General features: G+C 40.6%; 3 protein-coding genes across 17 annotated transcripts in view; 2 read left to right on the forward strand and 1 right to left on the reverse strand.

Annotated features, from left to right (window-relative positions):
- Positions 1–316: 316 nt before the first annotated feature.
- On the reverse strand, positions 317–3,031 carry LOC122867822 (phosphatidylinositol glycan anchor biosynthesis, class P). Of its 2 annotated transcripts, none has more exons than XM_044179098.1 (5): positions 2,718–3,031; positions 2,576–2,625; positions 1,371–1,443; positions 1,115–1,233; positions 317–784 (listed from the first exon to the last, which is right to left on the reverse strand). In XM_044179098.1, the coding sequence occupies exons 2-5, from the start codon at positions 2,577–2,579 to the stop codon at positions 669–671; spliced, it is 312 nt and encodes a 103-aa protein (XP_044035033.1). In that variant the 5' UTR covers positions 2,580–2,625; positions 2,718–3,031; the 3' UTR covers positions 317–668. The 2 variants fall into 2 exon arrangements, with proteins under 2 accessions (XP_044035033.1, XP_044035032.1); XM_044179097.1 differs by having other exon boundaries at positions 2,541–2,625.
- Positions 3,032–3,235: 204 nt separating this feature from the next.
- On the forward strand, positions 3,236–6,790 carry rexo4 (REX4 homolog, 3'-5' exonuclease). Its single transcript, XM_044179086.1, has 8 exons — positions 3,236–3,760; positions 3,875–4,209; positions 4,293–4,439; positions 5,100–5,293; positions 5,385–5,473; positions 5,569–5,643; positions 5,781–5,855; positions 5,966–6,790. The coding sequence occupies exons 1-8, from the start codon at positions 3,536–3,538 to the stop codon at positions 6,128–6,130; spliced, it is 1,305 nt and encodes a 434-aa protein (XP_044035021.1). The 5' UTR covers positions 3,236–3,535; the 3' UTR covers positions 6,131–6,790.
- Positions 6,791–15,313: 8,523 nt separating this feature from the next.
- kcnc3b (potassium voltage-gated channel, Shaw-related subfamily, member 3b) overlaps positions 15,314–21,537 on the forward strand; it is a 61,993-nt gene continuing 55,769 nt past the window's right edge. For 5 of the 14 annotated variants that reach the window (XM_044179071.1, XM_044179070.1, XM_044179079.1 and 2 more), the window contains exon 1: positions 15,662–16,265. In XM_044179071.1, coding sequence (XP_044035006.1) covers positions 16,218–16,265 — 48 coding nt within the window. In that variant the 5' untranslated portion in view covers positions 15,662–16,217. Of the gene's footprint in view, positions 16,266–21,537 lie in introns of all 14 variants that reach the window. The other 9 variants (XM_044179074.1, XM_044179078.1, XM_044179080.1 and 6 more) reach the window with 5 other exon arrangements.

The following is a 21,537-nucleotide window of genomic DNA, read 5'->3' on the forward strand; positions in this document are numbered from 1 at the left end:
AATATTAACCTTTATACTTGGGCCCTGAATTGTACATCTGTGTTGCAGGTCTAGTTGTGATTTAGACCAATCAGATGGATGTATTTTACAATAAATCTTGTCTAGTGCTGCTTTAACATCATAAGTCTGAGTCAGGACATTTCAACCAGGCACTGAACTGCTCCAGAACCTGTGATTTGTTGCAACTTCACTCCTAAATTTCTAGCAGTGGATCCCAAGGTTAGAAATGCAACAGGATATCATGTATTTAAAGCTATCATGGCTTATTTATTTCATGATTGTAATATTATATAATAATAATACTATCAAAAGCATATAAAATAGTATGTAATTTATTGAATATAATCATTTGATACCTTTTTTATCCAGTGTACAAGTTGCTCTGACAATAAATTCATTTGTTTGTGTCATGATATTGTGTTACATCACATTCAGCATATCACGGTTATTCACATGCACACCGCACATCATTTTGTCCAATATAGATCTGGAAAGCACCAACAAAAGTCAATTCATTCAGTACATCTTTGCCCCATGTTGCATTATTCCTGGATAAATAAATAATGCACAATCCTTCTTTTATAAACAAAGGGTAAACAGTGACACCACAATAAATCCCCAGCAGCTTCACTTCTACTCTGCCTCCAGCCAAAATCAGTTTCTGTCTGTTATAGCTTGGGTGACAAATAGAACATTTTGTTGACTTCACTAATGGAAACATCTTTCAGTCTGGGTATTCCCCCCTTGCGGCAGTCTTCTGTCCTCTGGCCTTGAGCGTACACATCTGTGACAGAAAGGAGACATTCAAGGGTGTTAGGGTGGGGAAATTTGGAAGAAAATTTATATTTTCTCATGTCGGGAGGCATGATGTCAGAGATTAACTGTATCATACAGTTTACAGTTAGTTTAGTATGAATGTAACATTTAGTAGTATGTAGTTCTTACTTTTAGCAGAAGTAATTGTAGTACTAATTCCTGTATAATGGGGGCGGTGTGGCAGTAGTATTAATGTCAGTAGCCGTTGTAGTACAAATGCTAATAGAATATAAAACTATAATGTTGCCACACAGGTGCAACCAGCAGGTCACAGTTAGCCTATAGAAAACGTCCTCACCTGTGATGTTGTCCACGGAGTCGAGTGGAGCCGTGTTATTCATGTTCACTCCGAACAGCAACACTACAAAGATCACTAATGCAACCAGCAGATAGATCGGCACAGCAAGGGCCCAATATCTATACAAGGCAAAGTGTTTCAGTTAACGGATCATAAAACTTCTAATGTATTTCCTGAGGCACACAATTTCATCAAACAGTCAATAAAGGGAACTCGTTATTGGATAACTACCGTCTGATCATAATTTTCTACTTACTTTTGAGGCCAGTAAGTGAGCCCTATTGAATGAAGCCACTCCTCTGGTATAAATGCCCACAGACAGTACAGAACTGTGGAGAGAAGAAAGGAAAGTAGATGTTGCATTGCAGACAAGGTTGACAGTGTTTTTTGTTTGAATAGCTATCTACACTGTTTGACACTGGGAAATTAAGGATTGGGCTTTCTTTGCACACACACACACACACACTGCCAGTATTACTCCATGAATTCACAATCACCGTAACCTGACAGTGAGTGTGTTGAATGACTACATCTGACTCATTTGTTTTGTATTTTTTGAAAATTCAAAGCACATCTCTAGGGAATAAATTAAATTAATATACACTATATTTTATAAAAAAAGGAAGACGGCCTACTTCCAACAGCATGTCACAGAAATATATAAAATTGTTTTTATATTTATTGCTGTTGACCACAAGCAAATAATCCTGCAGAACATGTCAAAGACACACAACAATGGCAACAAAAAAATTAGATTGTTAACCTCACTTTTTAAATCTCAGTATTTTTATAAACCTAAACGTTTTTTCACCACACAATTAAACTGCAAGACTTTTGCTCTTAGCTACACGATTGTTTTTTGAGGTTTTAGCCCATTTTTTATGCAAATAAGCTTTTCACCAGGACTTGTTTTACCTGTGCATGAAAAGAGACATTATTTTGTTTGCGTTGTATCACCTGCTGTAAGTACTGATTGCACTGTGTCTTACTGTGTTGGATAAAAGATTACAGGTTTGGTAAGCACAGATGTCATTACTGGCTACTATCTTTGTTTGGAAATTCCTTCAGGAAAGTGGTAAGTGGTGTCAAACAACCTTCTGGGTTTTTCAAAGATTGCCGGGTATTTATGTTTTCTCTGTGACTCGGATGTAATGATAATATATGAGAGGCACAAACTGGGGTTACTTTACCTTGTGTTATTGTGTCTAATATGTAAGACTACATAATTGGCCTGGCTTATGTTATGACCTGGGAAGTCAGACCTGATTAAAATTGTGTCATAATGTCTGCTGCTGTATTGGTATGTACATGAAAATGTATAAACATGCTATTCAATTCACTTAATATCTCTGCTGAATTGTTCATTTTAATTAGAAATGTTTAATATTTTAATATTGGAAGAGTGAAATGACAACACTTGACTTACAGAAGCCAAACTGTGAGCCAAGGAAAAGAACAAACCCATAAATGGCCCTCTCAGGCAGGGGAGAGGGAGAGTTTTCCACCATGATCTGAAACCACAACAAAAACAGAGAAAGGTACGATGAAGAAGTGTCACAATCCAAGGAAAGCGTCAGACGCAAAGTTAGCTCGAGTTACATACCTATGAATACGTATAAGTTTGGTTCATCTAAAAGCTAGTACAAGCCTCCTGAGAACGTCCAGATTTATGCCTCTCAAAAACGCTACCAGATATTTTCCTGTCAGCGCACCTAAACGGAGCTTTGCTTATTTTCCAAGATGTCCTCGAAATATGCGACACGACGTATTTATCCAAAAGTAAAACGTAAGTTAAAAAACAAACGTTATAATCAAAATGTCTACCAAAAATCAGGCTGCCTTTTTTCTCTAACACCCACTAAAGCTGTCAAACATTGTTGACCAATTAGCTTGCCTACATTTTGTCCCATTTGATATTCAGTCCGATGTGAAACGTTTGTCAAAAAAGAGTTCCGTATTTGGAATAAGAAGCAAAACAAACAGCAAACATTGTTTTTAATGTATTAATACATTATATTAATTGGAGTGGATATGAGTTAAAACACTTCACCTCAGTTATTGGATTGTTTAGCTTCATAGCTTACTAGACGCGCTTATGTTACGGTTTCATGTTTTTGCCGGACATATTTGGCTGCTACACATGTCGGAAAGATACATTTCAGCATGGCTTTGGAGCACCTGGAGTTTTACCACTGAGCAGTTTTCTCAGCAGTTAAGGAGAATATCCGAACACTTTCTCTACATTGTTGCGGCTACACGGTAAACGAACTCTGGGCAAACATTTCTTTACGAGACGGCATTGACCATTACTTCTTGTAACCAAGTGACGGAGCTCTGACGCTCCAACGTGGCTCAGGACGGTTAACAGACTTTACATACTTAAAAGAAATAATACAATAGATTTCACCGGAAGTGGCCATAATGTCAAAGGTGAACGCAAAGAAAAGACACTTTCCTGCTAAAACACAACGACCTACATCTACAGAGAAAAACAACACAGCGAAAAGGAAAAGGAAAAACTGGATGAAAGAGAAGTTTAAAAAGATGAAGCCTCCACCCAAAAACCAAGAAAAGGCTAAAGTTCAACAAACATTACCTCCAAAAGATGTCCAGCTTTTTTCTGCTAACTGGAAAACATTACAAGAGGTTTGTCATTAAGAGTTCATTCTGTCTCTGTAGCAAGTTACTCGTCATATTTGTGTATTAGATTTTGTAACATTCAGTACAAGATTTTTCACAACTTTGCTAAACTTTCCACAGATGATAAAGGCCAGTGAACCGGAGAAGAAGCCGCCTGTGACACCAAAACATCAGAACGGTGCTTTGCGAAAGAAGGAGGTTAAAGAAAATTCTTCTAAAAATATTACCAAGAACAATGTCTATCCCGGGCGGACAGACACTGGGAAAAAAGTAATACACAAAACTGTTCCTAACAGTGTTGTCCCCAAGGACTCTCAAGTGAAGTTAATGGTTCCAGCTGTCGCAGAGACAAGACCGTCTGCTGCTCTAAAAAGGAAAAAGGACAGTGGAAAGTCAAACAGCGAGCAAGCAGTCAAGAAAAAGAAGTCTGTGGTTGAAGAGAAGAAACCTACAGAGTAAGTATACAGCACTAACATCTGCTAATCAAGGTCAAGAAGAATTGTGGCTGCTAACTTCACCTTGCTCTGTCTTATTGTAGAGAGGACCTTTGGTTTGATGATGTGGACCCTGACGACATTGAGGCGACAATGGGAGTAGAGGCAGCGGAGATCATGAGGAAGAAGCAGGGCATTCAGAAGAGCAAGGACACAGAGAGCGCCCTGGTCAAGGAGAAAGCCTTTGAGGGGTGAGTGACGACTAAGTCAATGTCCTTTGCTTTTGAAGGAACCTTACTGCTGTTTTTGCATATTTTAGATTGAGAAGAATAGTTTGACTTTTTTGGGAAATTCGCTTATTTGCTTTCTTGCCAAGAATTAGATGAGACTGTTTCCATTTATTTTGTAACAGCATTAAAATCAGCTTGCATTGACATAAAATGTTGCATTTAAGAGCAGGGACTGTTTTCAAAATGCCTTCTTGGAGGTGTGTTCAAGTGTTGGTTTTCCTACATCTGAGACTTTAGAATCGGCTTACAAACAGCTGCTTTTTACAACAACAAGGCTACAATATGATCATTATCTTTGTCATAATGAGTCTATTTGCATTTGTTTGTGTTTTCCTTGCTGACAACGTAGCTTGTGAATACAAATCTGAACCTGCAGCTGCCTTGAATGGATGTAGGTAGGTAGGTAGATAGAGTCTTTGTGTTTAGTGAGATGAAAAAGTTACTTGTCTTTAAAGATGATACCAATCCAGTTAAAGGGACAGACATGAATTGTCTTAACAGCATATGTAACAAAACAGAGACAGCAGAACCGCCTGCTTTGACTCCTCAGGCATGGTGCCTTACAGTAGTAGTGACGACTGTCCTCTCTTATCACCATGTTTGCCATTCGCCAACTGTTAGCCTCACCAGAGCCGTGGCCATTGATTGCGAGATGGTGGGAGTCGGTCCTAATGGAGAGGACAGCATCTTGGCTCGTGTGTCCCTCGTGAACCAGTTTGGGAAATGCATCTATGACAAATATGTGAAACCCACAGAGAAGGTGACCGACTACAGGACAGCCTTTAGTGGAATCCGACCAGAGGACATCAAAGACGGTGAGTCATGAAAGTAGTTATAATGAACAATTAACAGCTATATGAGGAACTGAAATACCATAATTTAACATCCATGTTTGCCCCACTGCAGGAGAGGATGTACACACTGTGCAGAGGGAGGTTGGTGAGATCCTGCAAGGCAGAATAGTGGTTGGACATGCTATACACAATGACTTAAAGGTAGCCTGGATGTAGTATCTGAGAGGGAACTAAAATAATTTTTTAATTAAATCTAAGCACTTATAAACCACTCTTAAACTTCTTCTCTGTTTCAGATTTTACTCTTGGATCATCCAAAAAAGAAAATCCGGGACACTCAGAAGTACAAACCTTTTAAGAAGACTGTAAAGGTACTTATGTTACCTTTAAAGTTGCGCACGCGGACCTCATCACCAAAAGATCCTAGAGAGTCCCTGTCCCAATTCTCAGAATCAGCGTCGTATATTATGTAAATATTTTCTTTCTTTGTTTTTTTTTTTTTTTTTAGAGTGGTCGACCTTCGCTGAAACTCCTCTGTAGAGAAATACTCAACGTTAAGGTCCAACAGGGTGAACATTCATCTGTAAGTCAACACATCAAACACAACTCTCACTTATTGTTTTCAAATGGTGACACAGCTGTAAAACACAGCATCTTGGACTGACCCCCCCCCCCTTCCGCTGTTTCTACCAGGTCCAAGACGCACAGGCCACCATGAGGCTCTACACACTGGTGAAAAAACAGTGGGAAGCAGAGATTAAGGCCAGTCAGAAGAACAAACACTTAGACAAGAAGAGTGAGAGAAAGCCCAAGTTTCCCAAGAACAAGAACAAGGGCAAGAATCTCATGGGATTATGAATTCAATTGCGAGAGGACAGATCGCCCCTGGATCAGAGGTTTGGGTTTGTTTTGGAAGACAAAAACCACAGGCAGACTTGTTACAGAAGTAACAGATGTTGAACACTTGTGCCAGTATACAGTTGTGACACTCATGAGCTTATGTAAGATCTATCACAACAGCCCCTCAAAGTGAGGAAAACCAAACTATTAAGAATAGCAAAGAAAATGAGTGTCTATAAAAAGTGTTTTTAACAGGTGGTGAGAGGGGTTTTGTCAGCCTGATAGGGCATTGCAGGATGTGAAAGACTTGATTGTTTTTGCCAATCATTGCGCAAAACCCAGGAGTGACTCACACGGGAATTAAAACATCTGAGAAAGCACGGAGCCTTTCAGCCAGTTCCTTCTTGAATATTTCCCAATATGTTATTCCCAGCAGTCGGAGGCAGGTGTTCAAATCATGGGCCATCCATGAGACTGCTCTTGAGAACTCAAAATCATTTGTCCACTGAAGGTGTTGTCAACGTATTGTTTTTGCGTTATGGTTCCAGTGTTATATAAATAGTTTGTTTAGATCATTGCTCTCTCATGACTTGGGTTGTAATAATTATATTACTGGTTGCCTTAAAAGTTGTATGTTTTAAAAAGTATGAATAAAACGAGAGAAATTCTTTCTATGTAGCTATATTGCAATTATTGTTTATGAAACTCCTCACCAGTGATACGGTTTGTGTCGATGACAGATGTGAACGTATCCAGTCCAGTCTTGCCGTAAACTGATCTCTGAGAAGCAGAGGGTTTGCTGTTGAAAAGTGGAATAACGTAAATCTGCTCCTCTGATTTTTATGCTCATGTTTTCTGTAATCTGCTACTCTCTTATGACCTGATGACCCACAAGATGTTTGGAAGCATGGTGACAGTAGACAATAGTGTCCAGTAGCTTGTTAACATCATCTTGCTCATAGTGACGCTACAATATCGTTTGTTGGATTATTTACAGCATCATGGCTAACCAAAGTTTGTCCAAAGTTAGACCACCCAAGTGTATTGTATTACCTTTTCTGTTCACACCTTTTAAAAAAACACACATCACCTCCAGGCGTTCTGAGATGATGACCCCAGACTTGAGTTTCATGAAACTGGTCTTTCCCATTTGGATTGGGGCTTCTTATGGCTGCCTAGTCTTGTGTAAATGTGTGTCTTGAGCTTCAGTTCCAGTGATGGAGTGAGGGATTTAGGCTCCTTGTGTGCCCACGGTATGTCAGTGTGATTGGCTGCACATGTTTGATGGAGAATGTGCCCTTCTCATAGTAGAAATGAAACCTTGGTCAGTCTAGGCTCTAAAGTACATTCTTAAGTGATGGAGCCCGATCACACTCTGGAGATCTCAGACAGTTGAAAACTTTGTTTATTTCTCTTTCTCTGACAAACACACAAGAAGAGGGACAAGTAACCTACAGTTTTTTAGGGATGAACTGTCTTTCCTGATTTTTATTTTTATTTTTTTCTGCTTCAGATGCAAGTGTATTTTTACAAAAGTGCATTATATGGTCGGTCTCAAAAGCAAACGTACCCTGCCCAGGTTGTTTGAATATCATCATAAAGCATCTTAAAGAATCCGTCAACTGCGTTTTAATCATTATTTTAATCAAATTGAGTATTATTTTATACAATCTCATCTATGCCTGAATTTTTATTTGGTTTTTTGTATCAGTCATGGTGATGAAGTAACAGTATGTCAGTATGATTTGCTGCCCAGAAGCTGATGCACAGTGTACCCTGCATTGCTGAAATAAAGATGATGCCCTTGGTCTGCAGCTGCCGGGCTCTAAATTAGGCTCTATATGGAGCTCAGTCAGACGCTGTGAGCCTCTGGCAGATGAAAAGCAGAACAGCAAACCTCCGTGTAAACTTGAATGCAGGACTTGACTCATCTGCTGATACAAGACATTTTAAAGATTTAGTTTTCTGGATAACACTGGTTGTTTTGGTAGATTTGTTGTGATTGTATTGCAACAGAGATGATTCCTCACTGGATGTCCCATATGTACAGCCAATAACTGTTAAACTATGTAATGTCTCCCCTTAGTGGTTAAACATTTAAAGACTGTACAACATACTCAACGTTAAGGTCCAACAGGGTGAACATTCATCCGTAAGTCATCAACACATCAAACACAGCTGTCGCTTATTGTTTTCAAATGGTGACACAGCTGACCCCCCCCCCCCCCTTCCGTTGTCTCTACCAGGTCCAAGACCGGTGAAAAAACAGTGGGAACTCAGACAAGAAGAGTGAGAGAAAGCCCAAGTTTCCCAAGAACAAGGGCAAGAATCTCATGGGATTATGAATTCAATTGCGAGAGGACAGATCGCCCCTGGATCAGAGGTTTGGGTTTGTTTTGGAAGACAAAAACCACAGGCAGACTTGTTACAGAAGTAACAGATGTTGAACACTTGTGCCAGTATACAGTTGTGACACTCATGAGCTTATGTAAGATCTATCACAACAGCCCCTCAAAGTGAGGAAAACCAAACTATTAAGAATAGCAAAGAAAATGAGTGTCTATAAAAGTGTTTTTAACAGGTGGTGAGAGGGGTTTGTCAGCCTGATAGGGCATTGCAGGATGTGAAAGACTTGATTGTTTTTGCCAATCATTGCGCAAAACCCAGGAGTGACTCACACGGGAATTAAAACATCTGAGAAAGCACGGAGCCTTTCAGCCAGTTCCTTCTTGAATATTTCCCAATATGTTATTCCCAGCAGTCGGAGGCAGGTGTTCAAATCATGGGCCATCCATGAGACTGCTCTTGAGAACTCAAAATCATTTGTCCACTGAAGGTGTTGTCAACGTATTGTTTTTGCGTTATGGTTCCAGTGTTATATAAATAGTTTGTTTAGATCATTGCTCTCTCATGACTTGGGTTGTTACCTTAAAAGCTGTATGTTTTAAAAAGTATGAATAAAACATGAGTTTGAACATACAGTATAGTAAGCATATGTAATACTGGAAATCACAAAACTAATATTTTTTAAGCTGTCCTTGAAAAGCTGCTCGGTTCTTGATATTTCAAAACACATTATGGATTTCTGTTCAAAGTGTGATAAGTATTTCTCTACTGGGAAATTGAAAAGGTGATTGACAAACTAAAAGTCAGCAGATTAGCTGAAAAAAATCCACGGATGATTATAATGATGTTGGAGGCCACTTTGTCTTAACCTGGAGGAGCAACTAAGAGAGACTGGGGGCCTGTAACATTGATAAATAATGAAAGCTAATAGCAGCCACTGAAGGAGGGAGGCTTAAGAGGAGACTCACTCATCATACAGCTCAGTCAGGGTTTATGAGAAGAAGATACACACTAGTTGTAGGTTTGATAGATTATAGGAAATGTATTGCTGAAGATAGGTGATTGAAGTTTAAATTTTAAAAGTTTAACATTTTTAAATTAAACTAATTTATAATTTATAATGAAAGTGTTTATAAATTAGTGGAACAGCTCAGATTAACCTCACTGGAAATAATAGTAATCTCAGTTTAGACAAGAAACACTGCAAAATAGACACAACTTACTTCATGTGTATAGTGTATAATCATTATGCAAGGGCATCACATTCAAAGTTTCTAGCTACTGTCACCAATAAGTTTACCAAGATCCCCCCTCCCCATCTATACCAATGAGGGTGCGTTTATATGTGCACTAGTATCCTGGTTGTGATTGGGTTTCTTGGAATATCCCAGTTATGTGTACATGTCAGAATCCAAATCTGAATCACGTTTATTGCCAAGTAGGTTTTCACATACAAGGAATTTGCTATTTTGGTATTTTGGTGCATAACAATAAACATAGTAAGAGAAAATAAAAAAGATAAAAAGAAAGTACTGCAAAGTTAAGATGTAGAAATATTGGCAAAAACATATGTACAATATATTTTTAAATGAAAGAGCTGTACTGTTTTGAACAGGCATGCGTAAAGTTCACTTCAAGTAAGAAGAAAATGTGCAATGTACAGAGATAATAATCCAAAAGGTGTGCGTTAATGTAATGCATTGAGACGGATGTGGAGACTATGTTATTGTAACGTGTAGTGTCTACAGAGCGGGATAAGAGTCTGTGTCAGTGGGTCCCGGGCCTTGAATCTGAGGCTCCCTGCAGACGGGAAGAAACTGCTCTTGTGGTGTGAGGTTTTGGTCCTGGGGAGTGTTTAAAAAAGTTTGTGTCCTGGGGAGAGGGGTCGCCCACAATCTGTCCTGCTCACCTCAGGATCCTGGTCAGTTGGGGAGTCACACAGGGCGGGTAGGGCTGGGTTCTTCCTGAAATCCACAACCATCTTCACAGTCTTTAGAGCGCCGAGCTTCAGGTTGTTCTGTTCTGTGGGTCAATTTCCCACCTGTAAACATCTTTTCCTGCTTATAGAAACCTGGATAAGGCCTTACCCTGGTTTTGAGAAACCTGGTTATGCTACCAGGATACTGTGGCATGTAAACACCTTATCCAGGTTTATGAACATTTTCTGTTGGTGCAGAACACAGTGGCTGAGATATTGACAAATCAATCTGAAACAAATCTGAACAAACAGTACACAGTAATCAAACACTAAAGATTATGACCTTTTTAGAAAAATGAGTCATTACTCAAGAGAACTTTTATCAAAAACATGATTTTATTGTAAAAACGTGATTTCTGAGAAATTGCATGGAATTTATTAAGCCACACAGTGTTGCAAACATCATTCAGCCATTGCTCCATCCATCCTGGTGCTGCATGTATGGCTCCACATTGTGATGGCTCACAGGCGAGCAGAACAGAACACATCTGTTCAATTAGATATTGATGGCAAATTACATCATTACATTGCTCAAATGAGCCCAAAACATTATTCCAACTCACCTGGCAATGCCCTTCCTTTAAGGGCCCTTCAGAATGATTTTCAGGTCAGTGTTTTGATTATATGTGGTATCAGTCTGGAAGAACATTATGTATAGTTGTACAGTATGTCAAAACTGCAGACCACCCCAAAAAAACAATTTAATATATTTGTCTGTTATCCATACAGTGGAATGTACTGTATGTATAAAGCTATAGTCTCAGTAAGGCTCTGTTAATCAAAAGATAATAAGATAATCAAGATTTTCATTACATTTTCACAATAATACAGTAGTTTTGTCTTTTAATTCTTTAATTAATCAGGTAATTAGATACTGCCCAATAGTGAATGGAAGTGATTTGCAGAAAATAGTTGCTGAGACATAATGAAGCTGTGGCACACAGCTGTAGAGGGCTGTAGAGTCTCTTTACAGATTAGCTTTCCTCCTAATAACTGCAGTGCTGGAAATAACATGGTAATAGGACGGTGTCCACCCGTTCAACAAATCTCATAATGGGAGTGGAAGCATTACTGCTGTTGCTAACATGGCACTTAGTTCATAATTCAATAAAACATAGTTTACAGTCTTCCATACTACTGCACATTGTTTCTGTCTTGAAAGTGATTAGAGTCAATGTTGACATTTGTTGTGTGCTCTGTAGGTTTTAAACACGCAGCATATGAGCAGCAGCTCTGCAAAGTTTGATTTGTGTGTCTTCTTTAGTTCTCATACCTAAACCAATTTTATATCCCTGTGCGACCGCCTTCCACTGAACAGAAAATATGTCACAGACCTGAAGATCACTCCGGGTTTCATCTCTGAAGTGCCATTTTTCTGTTTACCCAACAGTACAGTACAGTATAGTCCTCATCTGTGCAAATATCATGTACATGGTAAATATACGGCAAATACAGTATCTACTATAAGCTGTTTGTTGTTCCTTGCAATCCTTTTTCATTTGTATAATATATACAATGTTTGTTCTCTACCCACGCAATAATGATAATAACATTTACTGGAAATAATGGTCAACCGATGAGACTGAGGACATCACAGATTTTTTTCTCCGTTAGTGCCTGAGAATCTTCTCGTGACCACACAATGTCTCCTCAGGTCTGCTGCTCACTACTTCCTTATGCATGAACTGCACTATGCTGCCGCCAAGAGACTGACTGTGGATGTGTCTGTGTTGACTAATGTGCACTCTTAGGATGAACAAAGTTGAACATTCAGTATTTATGCAGGTTGATGAAGAAACACTGTCAGCTACTTTCTGTAGAGGACTTCCTGCTCATCTGTTCTGGTTTGGTGACGCTAAGGGTGAGTTTACTTTTAGTTTGGTGCAGAGAATGTTGCCTTTATGAGAGGTGATTGACAGTCTTGTTGTTATTGGGCATTGTCAGTCTTAACTGAACATGCAAATGCTCTATATTAATTCTTAGCTGATACCAACAGAGCTTTGCCATAAAATTACTGTGATTGACATGGGATATGACATGGAGTTCTTACTAAATTAATTTATAGCTAATAAGTTTTTAGCCAAGCTAGCAGCATAGCTCTGGATTGCAATGTTGGTCTTTCCACCACTTTGTTGCTTGCTTGCTATTTCAACAACAATGGGATGGATTGCCAGGAGGTTTTGTGTATCCATTGATGACCCCAGAGGATGAATCCGAATGACCTTGGTGATCTCCTGACTTTTCCTCTAGCACCACCAGCAGGTTGACTTTTTTGGTTCAGAGTGAAATGTCTCGACAACCATTGGATTGATTGCCAAGAAATTTGTTACCAATATTTAACGTCCCTAGATAGTAAATTCTAATGACTTGGATGATCCCCTTACTGGTCATGTAGCGCCATTACAACCCAGTATCACAGCAGTTCATGAAATAGTCACGAAATGTAATCTATAGATTTGTGTACATGGACACAAATTTTCCATATTTTTTCGTGACACTCAGCACGACTTTCAAACTCATAAGGACGAAGGTAGTATAAAGAGCGACAAAGTCCATGTAGGGAGGAGGTCGCAGTGGATGGATGGGTCAAACACAGGAGACCAGGGTTCGTTTCCCATGTGAAACCAATAGTCAATGTTTATTGGAAGGAAGTATTTATTCTCACCCAAACCATGATCTTTTCCTAAACCTAACCAAGTAGTTTTGGTGCCTAAACCTGACCAAACAGCGACTGTCACCTGAAATGTTTCTCAGCAAGCTTTATTTTGAAAGTCTAATTGGATGTTGCATATTTATTATTGCATAGATACTTCCAATTTAAATACATTAATTTGAAAGTCATGCTGAGTGTCACGAAAAAAATAAATAAATCGAAAATTCGTGTCCATGTACATGAATCCTATACATTACATTTCGTGACTCTTTCACAAACTGCCATAATACTGTGTTTCCCATTATTAAGTCAGCATTTCAATTTGTCCAATACTTTGGTTTATAATGAAATACCTGCAAAACTAATATTCCCATCAGCCTCAGCTGTACTTTGTGTTTAGTACTACTTTGCAAATGTTAGCATGCTAACATGCTAAACTAAGGTGGACCTGGTAAATATTACCTGCTAAACACAGCACAGTGAGGCTGTTAGCATGCTGATGTTAGCATTTAGCCCTTAGCAGTGCCTAAGTACAACCTTAAACAGTAGCGCCAATAGCATGGCTGTACTCTTAGTTTTGTTATTTTATTACCTTTAACAAACTGTATGCTAAATGCTACAGATACTGTATAAAAACTCCTACAGACTCTGCTGGAAGGGCTCTGGCTGCTGTTTTAACAACTTGAATTATCTATGAATTCTTGAGTACAACACCTGTAAATCTTGTGTTTGACTGATCCTAGACGGTGCTGCAGGGGTTTGGGAGGGTTGTAAATGATCATGGAGTGATATAGTGCAGAATAGAGTTATGCATTGTTTCCTGAGGGTGTAGAAAACAGCTCTAAACCTCACACTTAGTAGAGGTATTGGTTGGGAGCCACATAAGGTGTGACTTGGTTCCTAAATATTAGATAAAAAAAATACATACAGAGAAAAAGCAGCTTTGCAAGACCTAAAATACTTTTAATATTTACATATGAATGTAGCTCGTGTTCAGAGTGACTTACAATGAACAGGTATGGGTTGAGTATCTTGCTCATGGACTTAGCCGGACATGTAGCTTCTGTGGGGATCAAACCTATAATCTTGAGGCATTGTTAACGAAAAAAAAAAAAAAACTCCATGGAGAGTGGAAAAATGCTTCCAAACAGGTCAGTGGGAATACAAAGTAAAAAAAATAAAAAATCAAATGCACAAAAGTGAGAAAATTGAAAATTTAATGAAGAAGACAAAAAAGGTTTAGATCTGCAATCCAGAATAGCTGCCAATCCAAGCCTTTTTTGTGTTCTTTATGCTATTAAGTGCCTGTATTTGTGCACATATGAAGTATATTCAATTTCCTTACTTTTCTGCATTGGACAGCTCCCCTCCTTTTTACTTTGTAGCTCCCAGAGTCTCCCAGCTGACACAATTCCCAAATTTAATGTGTCAGAATTATTGAAAGATATGGTTGACTAAAGAAATCAAATGTTTTATGAGTTATAAGGTCTGTCTGTGTTTAGCACTGAGAAGCCTGACCTTCATCTTGGTAGAGTTGTTCAAATTGTTTTCCTTCCTCCAGTCTGCACATGCAAGTTACGTGGTTTGGAGACTCAGTACATCTGAATGTTGCTTATTGCCTTAACTTTGGAAAAGTGTAACAAATAAAAGTCTTCTGTAGACCTTTCTACAAACAGCCCTTTTGCATTTTAAATTGTTAATCTAACATTAACATAATCTCCTTTGTACTAGTTCTAAACTCCCATCTCACTCTCCTTTACTCATCCCTTTTATGTCTGCACTTTGCTCTTACAAGAACATTTTGTGGTCAAAGGAAAATGCTACAGGCACCTAAGCAATAGCCTTTTGCCCTTTTTACTGTTGTAATTTTTATGAGGAAAACTCATTCTGAGTTTCCTGTCGATAAGTGCATCAGCAGATATTGCTGATCATTCTACTTCCACTAGAATATGGCTCAGACCAATAGGCCTCCTGCAAAAACAGTGTCTGCAGTGCTCAAAATGGAGATATCTGCAAAATGCATCCAGCCAACAAGTCACATAAGACACTTATATTTCTTAGAGGCTGGAATAATCTGGTAATGTTCCTACAGCTTGTCTTCTTTCAGGAATTTCATTGAAATATTGCAATTTAAAAAAAAAAGACAGATATGTTTGTCGAGAATAGACAGCAAATATAACTTATCAAAACAGTGTCTGTTCCTCCTCTTCCTCTTATTGTTATTATTGAACATATATTACCCCAGACTCATATATGTCATATAACCCACCTGCTCCTCTGCTACCACATGACTGCTGATGTCAGCCAAGCCAGAGTCAAGGCTGGGAACCTGTAGACAAAATGGTGTTTGTGCGTCTGTCCGGCAGAGTGAGCATGTGTGGGAGCAATGTAGTGGGGAAGAGGAAGAAAGGAGAAAAAGAACCAGTTAAACAGATGGCAGTAAATCAACACAATCTTTCCTCTTATAGCCCTGGTGTGTGTATTTTTTTTTTTTTACAGCATATGTATTTATGAAGTTCAGCAGCCATATGAGAAATTAGCCTCTGTATTCACCGGGGCCCTCCCACCCCTCTGTCTTGTTCTCTAATCCGCCCACATGTATCGTCTGAGGAAAAAATAGTGCAGAAGGTGACGCTCCTCCAAAGGAACAGAGAGAGGCACAGAGAGGGAAAGGCAATAAGAGAGAGTGTCTACAGGCTGCATCTCCATTGAAATATTTGGAAGAGGGAGGCAGAGGAAGACCTGAATGGTAGCTACACCCTGCGCCTGGAAGCGTAGAGACACTGTAACAAAGGCTGGCAATTATTTTTGGCAATAACAAAGAGGTGGGAGAGGGGCTCTGAAATCGAGGGAAATAGCAAAAAAGGGGGACTTCTGCTTCATTTCATCCGAAAGCCTCATCCCTTGCCATCATCAGCATGACCATAAGCTATAAGTAACATTCGGCAATAACGGTGTCAAAACGAGATTTTCAGCAACAGACGCGCGCAATCATATTCTGCTTTATAATAATCGGGGGGAGAAAAAAAGAACAACTGAATGCCTGCGAGAAACTGGATACTCTCTGAAATCATAAGAAAGAGCGATCTAACAAAGAAAACTACATTTTGATTGATCTTTTAAGCTTGATGTGCGTGTTTCTGCACGTACTCGAAACGAACCTGAACCAAAAGCAAGTGAGTATTAACCGTGTCTGTGTATATGTCTGTATTTTGGTGGCTTTATTCTGCGTTTATCCGTATAATAACAGAGCATTTATTGGCCAGCTCTAAAAGAAACAAAAATACAGCGTCTAGCCTACATTCAACAAGTATCGTTTTATCCACAATAACTGCGTTTTTTTTTTCCTGTAGCCTGTTTGTGTTTTGATCAATATCTGGAGAAATCAGAATCTGTGAATATGGTTCAAATTGGAATCATAATCCTCTAAACTGTATTTTTATTATTATTTCTAGCTGCTATAATGCAAAGGGACTGTACATTTACACAGTCAGATTTTATTTATCCACTGATATGACGCCTAAAAAAATTCGTTTTATAAATCTTAACATTCCTCATTGCACAAATGGTGGGTGTTTTCCCATCTACACCACTAGATCAGAGCAGTTTCATGCCTCTGAGGGGAATGTGTGTGTGTGTGCATTCCTCTCGGCATCATTTTGTGTCTGTCTGTCTCTCAGTTTCCATGTGTGTATTGCCTTGTGCATTTGTATGCATGCATTTGTTTTACTTGCATGTGCCTTCAGTGTGTGTGTGTGTGTGTGTGTGTTTGTGTCTGTGTGTGTGTGTGTTCGTGCGGCGTCGTGGCAGCACTGGGTAAGTGTCAAGGCCTGAAATGGAGGTTTGATAAAGGAACCATATAGGAGGAGGGTGAGAGGGCTGACACACAAACACACATGAGAGAGGGAGAGGAGAAGAAGGCGTGAGGCGTGAGGAAGAGATGGGGATGGGGGGTCACTGGAGCGGAACCACAGGAAGGACATAGCATCTCTGAGATCTCATCTAGGAAGTCTATGGGGGCAGTTAAATGTCTAGACGGGGTCTTCTTCCCCTACAGCCCCCACCACCACTTCACTTATGCTCTGTCAACTTGCTCCATCTGCATTCCACTGCATTCCACACACAAAGTCTCTAGTTTCATAACACCTCTTCTTCCTTCACTTTCCGGCGCATGCCTCCCTTTTTCTGCCAACTGGCTTCAGCATGCTCTTCCCCTAACGGAAACTCTCTTCTTCCATCCCCCCCCCCATCTTGCATTATAAATCTACAGCTGACACTATTTTTAGATTGAGGGTAACCCAGAAAACACCCCTTGATTTTATCAAAAAAAAAGCCTGCCCACCAGGGACAGTGGCATGCTGTCAGTGGATGTGATTGGTAGAGTGGTGATGGGGCTCGAAAGGAGGGTGCTGCTGTTTAAGCAACGGGGGGAATAAATCTATTTTGAGGCTGTGATTGAATTACGCATCTGTCATGTCCTAGGTTTGCACGTGTTCTTGCCTTTGACCCTTCCTCTTTCCTTGGCTGTGACGGGTTCTCTCTCATCTCACGTCTTGTACCAGCTTCAGAGAACTTTCCCTCTGTCCTTCAGCTGGTGCCGATACTGCCTTTTAAAAACCCCTCTGTTTCAAATCGTTGACCTTGAGGCTCACCTCCAGCTGACCTTTCATCTTCTCTCATCTCCTTTGTTCTCTTATCCTCTCTATTTTATTTCTTCATATTAAAAACCCAACTTCTCTCCCTCCTCTTCGGCCGTCGATAGTCTAATCTGTGACTTCCCTAGTCCTCCTCTATGTCTAATTGCCGGCGTGTTCACAGGTCAGGAGTCAGTGCAGTAATACTTCTTCCCTCATCCCATTTGTCTGTCTGGCCCCGTGTACCACATCATTGCACCACTGGATCATAATGGTCCTAATCATGCAGGAAGGGCAGCGTCATTAATTAGGAGTAGACAGATTTAAATGACCTAAGAGAGAGTTGGGAGGTGTGGGGGTTAAAGCTATTTGCTCCTGATGCAAATTCTCTAAGAACCAGATTTTAAAGCTGAATACTGAGGGATATTAGCTCAGATTTATCCAGGTCCAAAAATAGAGGTCCTTCCCGACATGACACACTATCCCCTGGCTTTTTTTTTCTTCCTGCACTCAGTGCTGTTTTAGGATTTTGATTTTTCTGACCTCTCCTACACCAATCATTGCTCCTTGAAGAGAGCTTTAGTAGCTCTTCTTCTATCACTCCCTTCACCCTCCAACCTTCTGTCACACGTGAAGCCTCACCCAGTGGGCATATCGTTCCAAAAAATCTCAACATTTATCCTGTGGGCAGGAAGGATTTTAGTCATGGACACTGGCTAAGCATTCAGAGCTCTATTACAGGCTTCATATCTGCTAGTCCATTCCTGAAAATGGCCTTATGTATTAATCATCCACAACCAGCTAAAAGGAGAAAACCAGGAGTGCATGATTCTTTTTTTTTCCTCATAAAAAAAAAAACAGTGGCTAGAGGGGATCATAGCAAGAGAGCAGCAGCAGCAGCTTTCTTTTTTTGGGGGGGGTTGGTTTGACCAATATGCACAAGACTCGAGGGGGTGTTGCAGTATGTGTGGATTGGTCAGCCCCTGGAGATCTCCACGCTGGTATTGCTGAGTAGAGGAGGTGCCTCCGGTGGTTTGGCAATTTCCTTTCTGCTCGCTTAATTGATTGGGTATTTAATTCATGTTCTGGGAATTGGCCACTGGTGAGCTTTATTATGATGAGAAATGCCTTGTTTTTTTTCCTCCTCTGTGTACATTAGCTGTCTCAGAGCTACCAGGTCACTGTGTGGCTTCGTTCTCTGTTTTTTCTCTGCATGCGCACCCTGTTTTTTGTCTTTCGCTCCATCCATTCATGATATTCATATCATTTTCATTCTTATTCATTCAATTCATATGCCACCTACCTCTCACCGCTATTCTCGCACATGCCACACACCTTATCTGACTCCTTCTCTCCCGGCAGAATCAGAGTTACACCATGAGGTGCAATGACAATTCGAGGGGGGGAGAGGACACTGTGGTGTGACACCGCACTAAAAGGGGAGGTGACCGCAGTGCTTTCACCACGCTGCAGTGCCTTGCTTTCTCCTGTTGGGGTCTCCTTAACACTGGGGAGTGTGTGAGAGAGAGGAGAGGAGAGGGAGCTGAGGGGTAGAGGAATGAGGAAAGGAGGGAGGGAGGTGATATGGGTGGAATGGCGTGAAGCCTTGTGGTTACATCCTTTGATGAGGTAGCGGTGGGAAAAAAATGGCTGCGCACCAGAAACACATACGTAATTCGTGCTATTGCTCTCTCTCTCTCTCTCTCTCTCACACACACACACACAAACATACATTACACACACTACGACTGAAACCTTTTCTACGATAGAACACTCCTGGACGAATGAGGGACTACACCGTCTTATTACACACACACACACACACAAACATACATTACACACTTGCCTGCAAAGCCCTCCTTTTCCCCACATCCCTACACTTGTTTTCCTTCCTCTGCTGTCTCTTAATCACTCTGCCCACCCCCCCCCCACCCCCCCCACCCAACACACACACACACACACACACCTTGACAGTCATTCAGGTGTTATCCTAAACCACTGCAAGGTCTTTTTCTGTCTTCTCCCTCTCCTCCCCACCTTTTTCTCCTCTCTTTCATTTCCCCCAAGATTGTACATTCTCCTCTCTCTCCTCTACCTTACCTACCTTCCCCCCTTACTCTTTGTCTCCTTCTCTTTCCAATACCCCTACTTCTCCATCTCATCTCACTCCCTCTATCTCTCCACCTCTCCCCCTCTGTGATTGGTAAAGGTTTTTGCTTTTTCTGCCAACTGCTGGGTCTGTTCCGCATAGTCAGCACTCCTCCAAATTCCTCCCTTGCCTTCTCTCCCTCTCTCTCTCTCTCTCTCTCTAGTGTGCGCTCTCCTCCCCTCCCCCCGGTTACTGCTGCTGGTACCTCACAGTCAATGCATCCCATAATCCCATGCTCCCTCCCCCTCTTGCTGCAGTGTTTCTGCTAATATATATTAGCGTCAGTGCAGCCTTCGTGCACGAGCCGTGTGCACGCTCTTTCTCTATCTCGGCCCCATTCTCATTCTATCTATCAGTCCACTGCAGAAATGATCTCCTCTCCCTAAAGGTTCATCATGATTAAGCCTCATTTCGCCCTCAAAATGGTTTTCTTAGCCTGTTTTTTTGCAGCCAGGTGTGTGTGTATGCATCTCCCTCCCTCCCCTCTTCCCTCCTTCTCTCCCCTTGTGTGTGTGCAGTGGTGAGGCAGTAGTAGCAGGGTGGCGCAGGACACGGTGGCCAAGGCAGGAAATGCTGCAGGAGAGAGAAAAGGGTGGTGGTGGTGGAGGGGGGGTTTGTTTCTGCTCTGTGCTCCTCTGCCTGTCCCCCTCTTCCCGCTTCAGTTTTTAGCCTCTTCCTCATGCTTACTCCCTTTCTGCCTTCCTTCTCACCTCTCTTTTTTCATCTCCACTGGATCTCGACTTCCTTCCTCCATTTTACACCCGACGCTCACCTGCTGTAGCTTCAGTCCCCCACCTCTCCTCCTTCTCATGAGCATGAGGAGCAGGAGAGGTATGGAGGGAGGACTGCTTTCTGGTGTTTTTCTTCTTCAAGCAATTGCACTGCTGTCAGTGATTAAAGTGCTGAGGCTGGCTCTTAAAGAGATGTGCTTACTTCCCCCGATTTAAGCTGAAACCCTCAAACTGCGGACATTCTCCTGAAATGCAACTATAAAGCATTAAACTCAAATGCCCTGAACTCATTAAAATCAGTAATCTGGTCTTGTTGACAACTATTTTAACTCAAACTTCTAATATAACAGTGTAATTACTTCTGAAGAAATGTGGGAAGAACCTAACAGCACCCTATCCCAATTAACCTCCAAATTTGTTTTAATGTATAAAAGAATACTAACTAACTTACTAATCAATAAGTTCACCACACATGACTCAGAGGGAACAAAAAGGCACTTTACCACAGTTACAGACTTGTGGCTGTCTGTGTATAAAATATTCAGCAGTTAACAAATAAACTACAGCTGCCTATGAAGTGGAAGCAAGAGGCACAGAGTTACAAAGTGAACCCAAAATAAAAGTCATCTAAGGGAGAAAAGTTTCACATTGAGATTATAGAAACTGCTTCTGGAAAGTTTAGTATCCAGTTAGAGGGAGTTTGTCCCAGAGAGAGAGCGAGAGAGACGCTGTCCATGGTGCTGAAATATAATCCATCCACAACACAAGCGGTCCCTGCTAGAAGTCCCCACAGGACAAAGCTGACTATAGACAAATATCTTTTTACACTCTCCCTAACAGATGTCACTTCCAAATTGTTTTAGAAGTTGCAAGACTTCCTTACTAAATGAAATGAGTCTTATTTTTAGAGTTTTTAGTTGCAAAGATGCAGACT

This window comes from Siniperca chuatsi, linkage group LG20 (genome assembly GCF_020085105.1).
Source record: "Siniperca chuatsi isolate FFG_IHB_CAS linkage group LG20, ASM2008510v1, whole genome shotgun sequence".
In the NCBI taxonomy this organism is placed as follows: Eukaryota; Metazoa; Chordata; class Actinopteri; order Centrarchiformes; family Sinipercidae; genus Siniperca; species Siniperca chuatsi.